The following is a 17,299-nucleotide window of genomic DNA, read 5'->3' on the forward strand; positions in this document are numbered from 1 at the left end:
TAACTTCAAAAAGTATTGCTTCTCAAACAACTTACATGGAAGTGAAGATTGTTCACGTTTTGATATTTTTTGATGACTCCAAAAAAAAGTCATGAGACAACACCTGCTGAAAGGTATATGTGAAGTTTGAACAAAATTTTGTAAAAATTTTGTGCTTTGTGATTCTAAAATATTCATAAAACTAAATTAATGAATAAAATAAGTTAATACATTGGACTATTTCCTATAGCTATACAAAAGTTTTGGTATTTCAAGTTGGTCAGAATTTTTAAAAAATCTGGGGGAAAATTGGGGAATCCTTTATATTGAGGGTTGCATGACTTACAAGTTTCTGGGTAGTTGGGTGACTACCTAGCATAGTGAGAGATTGTTAAATAATACCTGTTGAACTAATAAAATACTGTACACACTTATTTTAGGATTTCTTGGTGCCGTGGAGGATTGTACTATACTAGAATTTCTCAAGTACTTATTTACCAAAAATCATTCTTTTGTATAATGTTTTTGATCCTTCTTTATTTTTTTATTTGTACTGTAAAATATTTTGGTTTAAAAGTATCATTCACTTTGGTCTCCTTTCCATAGCTGATTCTCTTTGGATATGTGTTCTATCCCTAGAGTGGCAGGAGGCAATGACATGTAAAAGGTAAACAAGAATTGCTTTTCAAGTGGGATTTATTATTTTTGAGACTTCATTAACCCTTCCTAGAGGACTAAGTTGCCTGTGGGAGGCACAAGTTTAGAGAAGGCATTTAGTTGCATGCCTGTTTATACTATATTCTTAATGACTTGTTAATAGTTTCACACAGCATTAGAATACTTTTCCAGAAGTGAGCCTCAGATTTTTAAGTTGTCAGAACAGTTCTTTTCTTTCTGTTTATGTTGGTTGCATACATAGGAAGATTGTGATAAGGTAAGGCTAGTCACGGGGCCATGACAAACATTGTCCTCTTAATCGGAAAAAAGATTGATATAATTCATAGTTGTAAAAACTACTTTAATTCCGTCTATCTGTTAGAGAGAGGGAGGGAAAAGCAGTAGTTGGTGGGTTTTTTATTCAGTTGTTACATTGTGTTTTTCAATTTTGTCATTTATTAAGTACTGATTATGTTCAGAGGGCAAGTAAGATGGATAGTTTTAGACCCAATGGCATTCTGACATGTAAAAGGACATATATAGACAACTGATTAAAAACAATAAATATAAAATAAAACATTTTATATTGGATTGCAAGTAGTGTACATTTTGAGGGAAGGAGGAGTCCTCATTAAAGGACTTCTAGGATTTTGTTATATCTACCTTGAGAAAACTTCAAAATTGTCACATAGTTTGGGAGGTCTTTTGCAAGAGCTGGGTTTTCAGGAACTACCGGAATGATGATAGAGAGCAAAGGGGAGGGCATTCAGGATAGATTTGCTCAAACCGTGTCCCATTGCTCCAGCACAGTTTATTGAAAAGGCTATTTCTCCTCCGTTGAGTTGTTTTTTGCTCATTTGTCAAAAGTTAATTGGACAGATTTCTGTGTATCTGTTTCTGGGTTCTCTATCTGTTCCATTGGTCTATGTGTCTGTCCCTCCACCAGTACCACATTGTCATGCTTACTGCAGCTATATCCTAAGCCTTAACATCAGGAAGAGTGATTTCTCTCACTTTATTCTTCTTTTCCAAAAATTTTTAGAATAAGCTCATTTATGTCTACAGAAATTTGCTGAGATTTTTGATATGAGTTGAGTTAAACCTATATATCAATTTAGGGAAAATTGACATCTTTATTATGTTGAGTCTTCCAATCCATGAACACAGTCTGTCTCTCCAAGTTTTAGGTCTTCTTTGGTTTCTTTCATCAACATTGTATAATTTTCATCATATACATCCTCATATGTTTTGTTAGATTGTATCTAAGTATATTATTTTCTTAGGAGCAATTGTAATTGGTATTGCATTTTTAATTTCATTTCCACTTGTTCATTGTCATTATGTAGAAATGCAATCAATTTTTGTGTGTTGATCTTGTGTCCTGGCCCTGAATTTACTTATTAGTTCTGGCATTTTTTTGTTTGAAGGTTCCTTGGGATTTTCTACATAGATGGTCATGTCATCTGCAAATAGAAATGGTTTTATTATCTTCTTTTCCAGTTGGTATTCCCTTAATTTCTTTTTCTTGCTTTACTGCAATAGCTAGAACTTTCAGTACTATATTAAATAAGAGTGGTGAAAGTAGACATCATTATCTTGTTTCTGATCTTAGAGGGAAAGCATTTAGGCTTTTGTCGGGAGGTATGATGTTAGCTGTGGGTTTTTTTTATAGCTGCTCTTTGTGAGTTGAGAAAGTTCCCCTCTATTCCTGGTGTACTGATAGGTAGACTATATGATTTTTCTCTTTTAGCCTATTGATTTGACAGATTGCATTGATTGATTTTTAAATATTGAACCAACCTTGCATACCTGGAATAAATCCCACTTGGTTATGGTGTATTACTTAAAAAAAAATTTATTAAATTCTGTTTGCTAAAATTTTGTTGAGGGCTTTTGCATCTAAGTTAATGAGGGAGGTTGGTCTATGTTTCTCTTTTTTTGTGCTGTCTTGGTCTGTTTTTTGTATCAAGGTAATACTGGCCTCATAAAATTACTTGTGAAGTAATCCCTCTTCTTCTGTAACTGGAAGAGATTTTGTAAAAGTAGTGTTGGTGTATTATTTTAACACTACATGCTTTTTAAAAAAAAACCCTGATTGTCCTCAGATCCAGTTGCTTTAGGTGAAATTTACATTGTCCTCATAGGAGGAGTATTTAGATGTGAATATGACTTTTGCAGGGCTATTTTATGGCCAAATGTTCTGCCAAATTTCAGGTCCTGTGTATGGCTTTTTTTTTTTTTTTTTTAAGTGCTAGGAAAAATGAAATGGTCAGTACTAGTCATTCATGCATAAGTAGTATATTGGAAATAGAACTATTATCTAACTTAACTCGTGCTGGATTCAGTGACAAGACATTGATTTACTATAACTATGCTGAGTGTGAATTATGAAACTATGGAATTATCCATAATACTTATGGAATTATTATGGAAATTGAATCAGATGTGGAAACAGGTAGTGAAAGGTTTGGTAACTGTTCTCGGTCACAGTTTGTGAACTAAATTCCAAGTTCAGGTCACAGTCTCCTAAGCCAGCGGTCCTTAACTAGGGAGGAACATTAGATCACTGGTGGGTCTTTGCCAAAAAGAAAAAAGCAGAAACGGGGACACATATATATATCCACCCTCTCCACTCCCCATGTACTTTTCAGCTACCCATTCCCAGGCCTACAAAATGTCACTCAAACATATGAATTTGAGAAAACATATAGGGGTTTCTGATACACATCATTGGTTAAGAATCATTGTACTAAACCCTGCACACAAACCTTTTATGCCTCTTTATTTCTTTTGAAAACAGTATTAACTATTTTGAATTACTTTGATAGACTAAACCTATGGGTAGAAATTTAAAGTTTCAAAAATTTTAAATTGGGAGATGCTGTTAAAAATTAATATGTAAGTAGCTTTTGCTATCCCTTTTAGAACTACACCTTTAAAGTCACAATGTGAGCTTAAGAATATAAAAATACATATAATTTGATTGATTGATTGATTTTTTGGTGAGGAAGATTAGCCCTGAACCAACATCCATTGCCAATCTCCTCTTTTTGCTTGAGGAAAATTGTTGCTGAGCCAACATCCCTGGCAGTCATCCTCTATTTTGTATGTGGGATACCCACCATAGCATGGCTTGATGAGCAGTGCACAGGTCTGCGTCTGGGATCCAAACCTATGAACCCTGGGCAGCTAAAGTGGAGCATGCGAACCCAACCACTATGCCACTTGGCTGGCTACAATTTGATTTATTTTTATAATTACTATGTTATTATATTTAGTGTTCAGTTAGAGACATGATTGGATAGAGACTGATTATAGAATCAACTTAGAAGTGGGTGGCAAGGTTGTCACGTTTTTCCCTATAAGCAATCTTCTTTCTCTCTATGGAAAATATCAATCAAATGATAGTCTAGAAAATCATCCTGAAATCTTATTTGCCTTTAAAAATTGTGATAGAAGTAATTTTTTTAGTAAAGAAAATGGTCATTTGTTTATCTTTTCTCTAGACTACAAGTAGCAAGTAAAAGATACTGATGTTGCTCATTCCTCCTTACATAATAATTTTAAGACCCTTTACCTCAAAATCCTTCTCCATACACTGCTCCAGGCAGCCACTGTTAATTGATTGGAATTGACACGAAAGATGAAACCTATTTGGCGTTTCTGCTCTAGGCAACGTTCTGTTTTTCTGCCAGTTTTGTTTAGTTTAGGTGGTGTTTGTATGCCTCTGGAGTCTTCTTTTGGAAATTAAAAATAATTAATAGTGGTTTTTAATGTGAATTACATGAATGATAATTCACAGAAGACCCCTCCCCAATAAAACAAAACAAACAAAAGGCAGATTAGCTAGACTGTTGGAATTGGGACATTGTTTTAAGAAATAGCTGACCACATAGCCTGTGGACCAAATGCAGCCCGTGAACTAAGAATGATTTTTACATGTTCATAGGTTGATAAAAATTGAAAAAAGAATATTTTGTGACATGTAAAAATTACATGAAATTTAGTTTTTCAGTGTCTATAAATAAAGTTTTATTAGAACATAATCATGCTCATTCCTTTATTGGATGCTTTTGTACTACAATGGCAGAATTGAGTTGTTGTGACAGAGACCATATGGCCTGCCTAATATATTTACTTTGTGCCCCTTTAGAGAAAAAATTTGCCATCACCTATTTTAAGATAATAATGTAGGCAGTGAATGATTGCTTTTGGATTATTTAGTAAAGGAAGAAACTTATTTTGCTGTTATTTTCAACCAGTTTCTGAAAAGGAGTAACTTAGAAAATAGTGTAGTCATGTGCCTCATAACAGCATTTCGGTCAATGTCAGACTGCATATATGATGATGGTCCCATAAGATTAGTACCATATAGCCTAGGTGTGTAGTAGGCTATACCATCTGGGTTTGTGTAAGTACACTCTATGATGTTCACACAGTGACACAGTCACCTAATGACACATTTCTCAGAATGTATCCTCACTATGTTAAGTGACTCGACTGTAATGGCAGCCCTTCTTTTATAGGATACAAGGAACATAGAGATACCAGCCATAGTTTACAATATGTCAGCTCACCCTGTTATTTCTTCCACAGTTGAGAGGAATTCTTCCATAGTTGAGAGGAATTCTGCAGCACCCATTACTGCCACAGATTCTAGCAGCTTATAATTACTTCTCTGTGCTAGTACATTGTAAAGCAGCAGTTCTCAAACCTTTTCGTCTCAGAACTTCTTTAGGCTTTTAAAAAAATTTAGAACCTAAAAGAGCTATTTTTTTTTGATATGGGTTCTATCCATTAATATTTATCATGTTAGAATTTAAGACAGAAAATTTAAGACTATTTAAAAATGACAGTACTAAATCTACTATATATTAAGAAAAGAACAGATTTTTACGAAAACTATTTTCTGAAACAAAAAAATTAAACTTTTGCAAATCTCTGTAATGATTGTTTTAGTAGAAGATAACTGGATTCTCCTATCTATTTCTCCAGTCTCTTGTGATATATTGTTTTGGTATGAAGGAAATCTGGCCACACACAATATAATTAGTTAGAAAAATGGGGACTATTTGAAAAGCTTTTTTTCACTGAGGAAGATGTGCCCTGAGCTAACATCCGTGACCCCTCTTCCTCTGTTTTGTATGTGAGCCGCTACCACATCATGGCCACTGACAAGCGGTGTAGGTCCATGCCTGAGAACCAAACCCAGGCTGCTGAAGCAGAGTGTGCCAAACTTAACCAGTAGGCCACTGGGACTGGCCCTTAATAGCTTTTTTAGATAGTTGTGGATGTTTTTCTCTGATACTGTGCCAAAATCAGCAAGTGGTAGTTTCTTTGCATTTTTTAAGTCGATTTTATTGAAATTTAATTTACATAGAATAAATGTATTTTTCTTTTAGATAACAATTCTATGAGTTTTGATTAACCCACACAGTCATATTACCACTAGCACAATCAATGTGTAGAATATTTCCATCACCCCCCAAAATTTTCTCATGTCCCTTTGTAATCGGCCCTCTCTTCTCGCTCCCAGCTTCAGACAACATCTGATCTGATTTTTGTCCCCATAGTCTTGCCTTTTTTAGAATTTCATGTAAATGGAATCATACAAGATATAGACTTTGAGTCTGCCTCCACTCAGCATAATGTATTTTCGTTTCATCTGTGTTGTTGCAGCTATCACTAGTTCTTTTCTTTTTATGGCGTGGATGTATATTTTTCCATTTACCAGCGCTGGATATTGGGTTTCCAGTTTTCGGCGATTATAAATAAAGCCACTCCGAGCATTCACGTACAGATTTTGCATAGACATATGTTTTCATTTCTTAGGTAAATAACTAAGCATACGTTTGCTGGGTAGTATGGTAGGTGTATGTTTAATTATAAGAAGTTGTGAAACTGGCTTTCCGAAGTGGCTGGACCATTTTGCATTCTCACCACCAATGTGTGAAAGTCCCGGTTGCTCTTCATTTATTTTGCATTATGTTTACTAACACTTGAGATTGCTCATTTTTGTTTTAGTCATTCTAATCAATACTAGAATTAGTTTTAGTATACATTTCCATCATGATTAATGATATTGAATATGTTTTCATGTAGTATTTTCTATTTAGACCTTTGGCAAAGCATCTTTTTTGAATCTTTTGTCCCTTTTTTTGGAAATTGGGTAGTGTGTTTTCTTATTATTGAGTTGTGAGAGGTCTGTCTGTATTCTGAATACAGTTATTTGTTAGATATTTACTTTGCAATATTTTCTCCCAGTCTGTGACTTTTTTCCTTAATTTTAGAAGAGAAGTTTTTATGAAGTTAAACTTAGTTCTTTCGTTTCTCATGTGTTTTATGTTCTAAGCAATCTTTCATAGTTTAGGGTCACAAAGACTTCATATGTTTTCTTCTAGAGGTTTTATAGTTTTACGTTGTACTTTAGATGTATGGTATGTTTAGAGTTAATTTTTATTTATGGAGTGAGATATGAGTTAAGGTTCTTTTTTTTTTTTTGCATGTGGCTGTCCAATTGTTTCAGCATCGGTAATTGAAAAGACTGTATTTTCTCTATTGAAATATGTTGGCGCCTTTTCTGTGTATCAATTGCCCATATCTCTGTGAATCTATTTCTGGATTCTCTGTTCTGTCCCAGTGATGCATGTGTCTGTCTTTTCACAAGACCATACTGTCTTGATTGCTGAAGGTTTATAGTTGGTCTTAAAAACAGGTAGTATGAATTCTCTTTTGTACATCTTTTTCAGAATTATTTTGGGTATTCCAGTTCCCTTGCTTTTCCATGTAAGGCAAGAGGTAGTTTATTAAAAGTTAGTTACAGTGCAGAATCTGAAACCATTATTAAACTTTTCGTCCTCTGTGACATGAAAAACTATTGAGATGTCTTGAGGATTGAATGGATTTTTTTACTCGTGAATGTTTTTGTAACGTCACACATAACTCATTTGGAAAATGTTGGTTATCTGAATTATATAGACCTAAATATTGGCTCATTGCATTATTCAATATTTAAAAGTCACGTTTGTTACTATCACCAATGATCTCATCAGAAAATTCTTTTAAGTATTGGGAAGGTGTCAGGTTAGTGGTGGTAGATACAAATTTTCCAAAATTCCTATTTTTACTTGAAAACGCACATCTTTTTATTGGTGATGCATGCTCTTAATTGTTTTTGTTGAAGTAACGGGTTTACTTGGTTCAGTTTTGAAAATGTCTGCCAGATACCCAACTCTGAATAACTGTGGTTGGTTTTGGCTCATAACTCAGTCATGTAAGGGCTTTTTCTTGAAGCAGCCATTGTACATCAGTACACAGCAGGTGTGCTCTTGCTTATTAGTTCCCATTGTTTCTCACAGAATATTGTAAAGAAGTTGACTCAATGGTAAAGATTTAATAAAATTAGCAATTTTACTGCTTTTCATCAAGGACATTCTTAAGTGAAGTGAAACTGGAACTTTTCCAGAGAAATCTTGTGATATATGTGACCACTTTCTATTATTATTAATAGAATTAATTTTAGTATTAATATTTAATTGTTAAACTTAAAGTACAGAGATTGACCTGGAAACCTAAACCAAATCTTGTAACACTGGGAAGAGAGTAGATTATTGACATTTTATGAACATCTGAAGTTGGTGTACTGGGAGACAATCTTTTATTTTCAGAGCTAATACAGTTACATGAAGTTGTTTTATTATCTTATAGGTGCTATACTTGGTAGATCAGAAACTCAGGAGTGTATTTTCTATAATGCTAATTGGGAAAGAGACAGAACCAATCGAACTGGTGTCGAACCCTGTTATGGTGACAAAGATAAACGGCGACATTGTTTTGCTACCTGGAAGAATATTTCTGGCTCCATTGAAATAGTGAAGCAAGGTTGTTGGCTGGATGATATCAACTGCTATGACAGGTAAGGAAACATTTTATCTTTTATGAGAGTGTTGAATAATTTTCATCCTTCCTCTTCTCCCCTTTTTAAAATGGGGAAGATCAGTGCATGGATTTTCATTTAGATGTTTCTTTTTTAAGATGGGATTATGAAGACTGTTATAACATGTTCTAATGACTAGACATGTATTTTAAAGTAATAAAATGAATATAGTATGTTTTACCTTTTATCTTTGATATTATATCTTACATATACTTTGAATAATCTTCCAAGTGGTGAGAACTATAGGTAAGAACCGTTTCTTTCCCTATGTTGTTAGGATTATAAACTCTTTTTGAATGTCAATTTTAAGGATAAAGCGTTTTTAAAAATGCTTTAAAAGAGAGTATATCTGCTGAAAATCTATCGTCAAGGAGAATAAAGCTTCATCGTAGTATTTAATTTCCTTTTAGTTTCCCTTTATATGTATCTGGAAGAAATTGATCTTACCACATTTTCCCTTTTTTTTTTCTTGCAAAATAGAGCTTTGTTCTTTACCCCAAGAGACATTTTAACTTGACGTTCAGAATTACATCAGAACTAACACACTTCTCATAGAAAGCTACATTTTATTTAAAAGATCTTGCTTAAACTGTTTTATTCTGTACTGGAGATAAAATACAGTGGACATGTTTTTAACTGCCTGTGATCTGTCTGTAGGGGGTCCCGTAGATGTTGGGCTGATCACTTAAACTGCCTGGGCCACAGGATTTCCACTGTGGGTGGGTGCTGATGACTAGAAAGCCTGCAAAGTATTAGGTAACTAGACTTTTTGGAGCCAGAAAATACTGATCTACTCACGGAACGCGAAATACTTTCCAGTCCACTTTCAGGAGCCTCAGTTGATTACCATGAATTGATTATCATGGTCATATGTGATTAATAGCAAAAGGCATTGAATATGCCCATGAAAATTGATTAGCTCCACTTTTCTTAAGAAATTGAAAGTCATTTAGGGTATACTACTAAATCTGAATTTTCCAGGGACTTTGTCTCTATAATGATTCATGTTAACTGCATTTCTGATATTAGCCTCTCTATTAACAGAGGTGGTCATCAAGTGATATTTGTTATTTTGAAAGGTAAGTAGGGCCACTAGGAAAATTGTATGGAGGCTCCTCAAAAAATAAAAATAGAACTATCATGTTTTCTAGCAATTCTCCTTCTGGGTATTTATCCAAAGAAAACGGAAACACTAATTAAAAGAAAACTAACTAAAAGGTATATGCACCCCCATGTTCGTCGCAGCATGATTTATAATAGCCAAGATATGGAAGCAACCTGAGTGTTCACTGACGGCTGAATGGATAAAGAAAATGTGGTGTATATACATTGGAATATTACATAGCTATAAAAAAGAAGAAACTCTTGTCATTTGTGACAGCATGGATGGAGCTTGAGGGCATTATGCTAGGTGAAATTAGTCAGACAGAAAAACAAAATACCTTATGATCTCACGTATATGTGGAGTCATAAAAAAAGAAAAAAAAGAACAAATGAAAAACGAACTCATAGATAAAGAGAACCAACCACTGGTGATTACCAGAGGGTGGGCTAGTAGGTGGGTGAAATTAGTGAAGGTGTTCAGAAGGAACAAACTTTTAGTTATCAAACAAGTGAGTCCTGGGGATGTTAGGTACAACAGGGTGACTATAGTTAACAATACTGCATTGTACGTTTGAAAGTTGCTGAGAGAGTAGATCTTTAAAGTTCTCATCACAAGGACGAAAATTTGCAACTGTGTGGTGATGGATGTTAACTAGATTTGTTGTCGTGATCATTTCACAATATATACAAATATCAAATCATTATCTTGTATGCCTGAAACTAATATCATGTTGTATGTCAATTATGTTTCAATAAAAAAAGAAAGGTAAGTAGGAAGAAATGGGGCGAAAATAAGGTTTGGGGATCATCTTTATCTACAACTATCTTTTATTAATTAGTTGAAGTCAGGGATCCCTGTTCTTTTTGTAGTAAAAAGCTACTGTGCTTCTCACCTAAAACCAGTATCAACTGGAGGTTAAACTTTGCTGGATAATGGAGAGTGCGTTGTTCAGTACAAATGCTTGCTCTTACAGTCAGCGATTACTATACCAGCCTTGTTTCTAGGGGTTAATAGCTAATTTAAAAGTATGTGAGTTTTTGTTTTTATGCTCTGAATTTATTTAAAAAAAATATTAAGGATAGTAAGAAAAGTAAGAGAAAGGAAAAGAAGATTCAAGAAGTGTATAGAGGAGGGCCTGGCCCAGTGGTGTAGTGATTAAGTTCGTGCACTCTGCTTCGGCAGCCTGGGATTCATGGGTTTGGATCCCAGATGTGGACCTACACACCGCTTATCAAACTGTGCTGTGGTGGCATCCCACATACAAGATAGAGGAAGATTGGCATAGATGTTAGCTCAGGGCCAATCTTCCTCACCACAGGGAAAAAAAAAAAAGGAAATGTATAGATGAAAAGAGAATGATAAAAAGAATGGAATGGTGAAAAGTAATTTTCTTGAGTTAGAGTAGATATTTAATCATGTTAACCTTCTATAATTTGAAGCATGAGTCCAAATTTTAAATTTATGCATTTATTTTTTTTTAAATTGTTAAAACTTAGCTTTCATTTGTCTTTTACTTTCTACTAAACAGATATTGGTATAGATTTCATTTTAAAGTTTGATTTTGTTAAAACTACCTTCTCCCTGAAATTTCTTGAGCTTTTCACTTTAGAGTTAAGTTCAATCTTATTATTCTAACAACTATCACAAAAGTAGGCAGTTTATTTCTAAGATATGTCCTTAAGTCCACCTGATGTTTATCAGCAGTATTTAAATGTTTTATTATTATTATTTTTTAAATAGGTATAGCTGTTTCTTAGTGGCTGATTAGGATTTGCACTAGATGCTAAATCCCTATCTAAGGTCCTGTATAGGAGACTGCCCCGAAACCCTCCCCCACCAGTCATCCTAAGTCGAATCAGTATTTGATTCGTATACTAAGTTTTGATTCATATACTAAGTCCTGTATGTTTGTTGTTACACATTGTTCTTTACTTGTTGTTTATCTCAACCCTGTTCATTGTGTTCAGGGAATTTAAATCTGCTACAAAAGATGAGACTCTTAATTCCCAAGCTTAGTTCGCATCTCAAATATTAAGATATGTTCTGCCATGAGATATGAACTTGTACCATTTTTTGTGTGTGTATTTATATGTATACACGTGTATATGTATGTATTTATATGTATGCACATATACAGGTTTATGAATAGTGTTCAGTTTTTCTATTCATGAAATGGGAAGGCTATTTTCCTGTGAGAAAGAGCACTCCTAGACCAAACTTCTTTGTTGGCTTTATATTTCTCTTCAAGCTTTCCTAATGGTTAAAAAAACAACAAAAAAAGATAGTTGCCTTAGATTGATCATTAAAAACCAAATTAAAGCAATAGTCTCAAGGAGCCAATGTGTGTGTTATAAAATTAGCTGTTGGTTTGTTTTCTGATGAGATTTAGTAACAGGATTCCAGGAATATTTTTGGCCTTTAAGAATTATTATTGGATATTAATAGAAATCTTGAAGTTGACTGTAAATGAATTATTCATTATTTTATCTCTGAGAAGAACTTTAGAAAAACACCTATTGTAGATTCAGTATAATAATATTGATTTTACTCATTTCTTCTTTGTTTGTTTATAGGACTGATTGTATAGAAAAAAAAGACAGCCCTGAAGTATATTTTTGTTGCTGTGAGGGCAATATGTGTAATGAAAGGTTTTCCTATTTTCCGGAGATGGAAGTCACACAGCGTAAGTTCACAGGGAAAAGACATAGGTCTGTTCAACTGGTAGATGGAAAACAAAGCATATTTGTGTTGATGGAATAATTTACTGCTACCTTCTCCTACTCTTATTTTTCTCCTAAAATTTGACACTTAATAAATAGTTATTGTGGAATTTTGTAGACCAAATCTGAGTTGTTTTCTTCTCCCCTTTTCCACAGCTACTTCGAATCCAGTTACACCTAAGCCACCCTATTACAACATCTTGCTCTATTCCTTGGTGCCACTTATGTTAATTGCGGGGATTGTCATTTGTGCATTTTGGGTGTACAGGCATCATAAGATGGCCTACCCTCCCGTACTTGTTCCAACTCAAGTAAGTTGTCTTGTATTTTGTGCTGTTTTAAATTGTATGTTTTAAAGAAATATGAGTGTAGTGGCACCCCCTAGGTTGTTACGAACCATTTTCCTTTGGAGTTAATTTTTGAATGTTTATTCTTATGGGAACTATAGCTAATTCTGAAACTTTATTAATTTGCTGTGTCTTAAACTTTTCTCACTTAAGGGTTGAAGTAGAGTAGAATGAAGGGTATTCCTAGTCTTCTTCTTCTTTGGAGAGTTTTACTGTCATTGTAGTACTTTAAAGTGTGAGGTGCACCCTGCTTTGTTTCTTTTTTTTTTTGTTAAAGATTGGCACCTGAGCTAACAACTGTTGCCAATCTTTTTTTTTTTTTTTTTTGGCTTTTCTCCCCAAATCCCCCCAGTACGTAGTTGTATATTTTAGTTGTGGGTCCTTCTAGTTGTGGCATGTGAGACGCCACCTCGGCATGGCCTGACGAGCAGTACCATGTCAACGCCCAGGATACGAACCAGCAAAACCCTGGGCCACCAAAGCAGAGCATGTGAACTTAACTGCTCGGCCATGGGGCTGACCCTGCTTTGTTTCTTGAGAAGTGATTGATGATGGAGAAGCAGTATCATAACTCTTTCTTTCCTTTTCATTCCTAAATTTTTTGATTTTCAAGACTACTTGTCAAAGCATCCTTTTAACCATGGAGAGGGACCCAGTAAGGTAACCAAGAAAGTGTGGAAAAGAGAGGTTTCACAAAGGCGTCAGGAAGATATAGCCATTAAAATGTTGTTTTGGGGAAGAGGAGCAGAACAGCAATGTTTCTCATCGTGTGTTGTTGGTAGTTCCAAGTACATTTTTTTTGTTTGCAGCATATCAAGTGTGTACCGAAGACAAAAACTTTTTTAATGCCCTTGATTCTCAAATATGTATCTGACCCCAAATATATCTGAAAATATAGGTGTGGTAGGTAATCAGATTAAATTCATGAAATTTTCTTCGTTCTCTGTCATGTAGGCATTTGGCACTGGTCCAGTGCTTTACAACAACTTTTAATATAAGTAGTTAATATTCTACAGGCTGAGGAAAGGTGGTAACTTTTGGTTATACTTGCTTGAAACATCTTTGAACCCTAGTTTTTACTGCGTTTCCTTTAACTCTTAAGATCAGATTAGCTTGGCATTCTGGATCTCTTGGTTTAACTTTGTTTCTCTAATACCAGTAGGATTAATGGTTAAAACTTGATAGAAGAAAATGATAAAGTCGTATAATTTAATGGCCAAAACAACTTCTTCCCTTTAAGCTTTATTTACATAACGTATTTCTTTCTCAGTCCTTGCAGCAATCTGTTAGCATTAGATCTCTGATCTGCATAATCTTTGTAAAATGTGCATTTGGAGAAATAAACCCAAAGGTAAAATACTTTATTCAGTAAACTAGGTAAACACACTAGTGTGCACAGTAGATTGAAATATTTTAACTTTTAAACATTAGTAGCTAAGTTGTGGGTTTACTAAAAATCATCTCTAAAAAGTATTTTAAAGTAAACATTTTAGTGCCTAATAAAAATATGTAGTTTACTCCAGATGGCCGTAGGATACACTTTACCTTTATTGGTGGTAACTATTTTTTGTTTAATATCTACATTTAGAAGAGAGAGTACTTAGTACTATAGTAGTGTCCAAATTTATCCTACATTTGTGATATGATAGAAACAAACTGGAAACTATATTTAAAAACGAATTTGTTAATAGAGCTTGAAAAATAATAATGTAATCTTATAGATAACATTGATTTGTATATAGTATTGATACAAAAGTGTGGTTGGACATTTTTTTTAAAGGGCTGGATATCTTGTACTTGAGGCCACTTTGTTAAGAAATGCTAATTAATTCAAGGATTTAGACTTTTAAAAAGCAAAGATGCAATTATTATTCATAGATAACTAAGAACCAGGGATCTTCAGTGAGTATCCATCTCTGTGGGTTTTAGATATTTGTTGCCATGGTTAATGTTATTGTACACATTTACTTGGTACTTGCATTGCTCTGTGGTGAATTTGCATGATTGTATGAATTACTGAAAAATAAGGAATGAATTTCAAGATTTTGTAGTGGAATGACCTGGAATGGGCAAGCTTTGTTATGAAAAATACAAGAAATGCTTGGCTTCATGCTTTCATTTTGTCATAAACTAGGTTGCGGGAAAGGAGTGTTGTCATCATTGTGGAACTTCATTTATGTCATTTTTTACCATGTCTCAAACAGTATAGTGTCATGCTTAAAGTCTCATTTTTGGTGAGAGATTTGTGCACACTAGTTCTGCAAGATACGTAGTGACTATCTTGTTACAAAATGCTCAGTTTTATCTCCTATTTGAAAATAATTATTGATAATTACATCAAGCATTTATTGAACATTTACAGTATACTAGGGTACTGGTAAGTTACGTATATGTATAAATATATAGAAACATATAAAATATATAAATTTTTTCCATGATTTCTAAATTGTGACCAGTATGTAAGGATCATCTCTGAAATTTGTTAAAAAATACAAATTCTTAGACTACACACCTCAATGTGTGAAATAGAGCCTGGGATATTATATTTCCAGTAAGTTTCCTGGGTGATTCTGATGACCAGCCAAGTCTGGAAAGCACTGATTTGATTTCACCTCACAAATCAAATGGGGGTTGTTGTAATCCCCATTTTATAGATAAAGAAATTGAGACGTAGCAAAGTCTTAGACCTGGATTCGGAGTGAAGGACTCTCTGATAGTAAAGCTTTGCTCTCACTGCTTATGCTGTTCTGCCTGTCTTTCGCCAGAAAGCACATGCCTCTGGTGTTTCAGATAGTTTAGTAAACATCCTTGCCATCTCAAAATCGTTTTAAAGGCCAAAATCATTCTAAAGTTTATTCTACTTTTGAATGTTGAATAGGTTGACTGCTAAAACGAGCAATAACATTATCACATTGTCTCATATAGGACAGAAGAGAAGAGTCATAGATATATAGAGGGGCATAGTCATGTGTTTTCTATTAAAAGATGTTTTAGCTTATTGTAGAATAGGGTTTGTGAGTATTGATTGGGTTGTAGGTAAAGATTCCTGTGCTTCTGAGTTGATAGTGCCAATGTCTACTAGTTATTCAAGACTTGAGGGATATGAGAAGTAGGAAGGGGAGACGTGCTACACATTTGCAGTCTTAAGATGACTTCTGTATTTTATCTCATGGTCATGTCTCCATATTCATTTAATTCCAAGGACAGTTAGGAAAAGATCTCACAGTCCTCTTGTGGATTTCTGGAACATTCTTCCTCCACATTATTGGAACACTTTTAGACGATGACATAAAATTTGCCATTCGTTTTCTTAGAGAAACTTTTTCTTAAAGCTGTGGCTAAAGACTGATTGGTGAATTAACTGGTCTGTTGTAAGACAGTCTCAACATGGTGATATCTTATTGATGAGTCATTCCTACAATAAGAGCTATACTTAAAGAGAATTTACAGTGATTCTCAGCAAAGCAAGCTTAACCTGAACATACAGTGCTCATTCATTGATCAGATCTCAGTCTTTTGTTCTCGTTCAGGGATAAAACATTAGTCCTGTGGGATGTTCTGGAGAACTAAGAGAGATCCACATATATCCTCTTAATAAGCTGGTTCTGGCAGTTAAATGGTGAGATTCTTTATTTCTAAGACTTCAAGTTGTTTAGAATTTCTTCTGGTTCTGTTAGTATTTTATTCTGAAGAAGTGATGTAGGGATATACATGCTTTAACATCTGGTCTTGAATTATGGTTCTTAGTAACCAGTAAAATATTTATTCTAAAATTAATGTAGCATAGTTAAAGACATAGAAAAAAGTAATTTTCCTGTTTTTTTAATTGAAGCCATTCTTCTTTCTTTATAAGCTTTAACTACTATGTTTCTAACATTGTTTCATGGTATCACTGTCTTCCCAGTCATCCTGGATGAAAGCTTTGGAGACAACTACTTCTGTTCTTGGCCTAGTCATTTACCAAGTTCGTTCACCTTTGCATCCTTCCTGACTCTTTTGTAGTTCAGGACATTATTATACCTGAAGCTGAGATTATTTCTGTAATCTTGTGGCTGGTCTTCTTGCTTCCAGATCTCTGTCTTCATCTGTACTGTTGTTATAGAATAGCATTTTACATGTTGGATTATATTATTTCTGTGCTTAAAAATATTTCAGGGCTCTCAATAATCCATAGCAAAGAATACAAAGTTTGGAGTATAACCTGTCTTCCATACTTTGTCTGCCTTAGGGTTCTTTTTCCCATTATACTCTAAGACATCCATCATATGGATCTAGAATGGTATTAGTGGCTTACCATCCTTGAAAGAATTGAGAAAATAGTGCTCAAGTCAGTTTCTGTCTTCTGTGATTCAGATGAATAACCCCAGTTGAGAAAGGCTGTAGTCATTTGTACACATGTTCCATTCTCCAACTTGATTATAAGCTCCTTGAACACAAGCTATAATACTCACTACTGTATCTCACACAGTGTTTGTAAGTAATAACCATTCTCTAAGTGCTGAATTGCTGAATTGACTTCGTTGCATTTAGAGTTATGCTGAGATGATAATGCAGT

General features: G+C 34.3%; 1 protein-coding gene across 2 annotated transcripts in view; it reads left to right on the forward strand.

The window, feature by feature from the left end:
* Nucleotides 1–17,299, forward strand: part of ACVR2A (activin A receptor type 2A) — an 85,311-nt gene that overhangs the window by 40,575 nt on the left and 27,437 nt on the right. For both annotated transcript variants that reach the window (XM_070579657.1, XM_070579656.1), the window contains exons 3-5: nucleotides 8,344–8,551; nucleotides 12,251–12,360; nucleotides 12,554–12,708. In XM_070579657.1, coding sequence (XP_070435758.1) covers nucleotides 8,344–8,551; nucleotides 12,251–12,360; nucleotides 12,554–12,708 — 473 coding nt within the window. The remainder of the gene's footprint in view (nucleotides 1–8,343; nucleotides 8,552–12,250; nucleotides 12,361–12,553; nucleotides 12,709–17,299) is intronic.

The sequence above is a fragment of the Equus przewalskii genome, chromosome 17 (genome assembly GCF_037783145.1).
Source record: "Equus przewalskii isolate Varuska chromosome 17, EquPr2, whole genome shotgun sequence".
Lineage (NCBI taxonomy): Eukaryota > Metazoa > Chordata > Mammalia > Perissodactyla > Equidae > Equus > Equus przewalskii.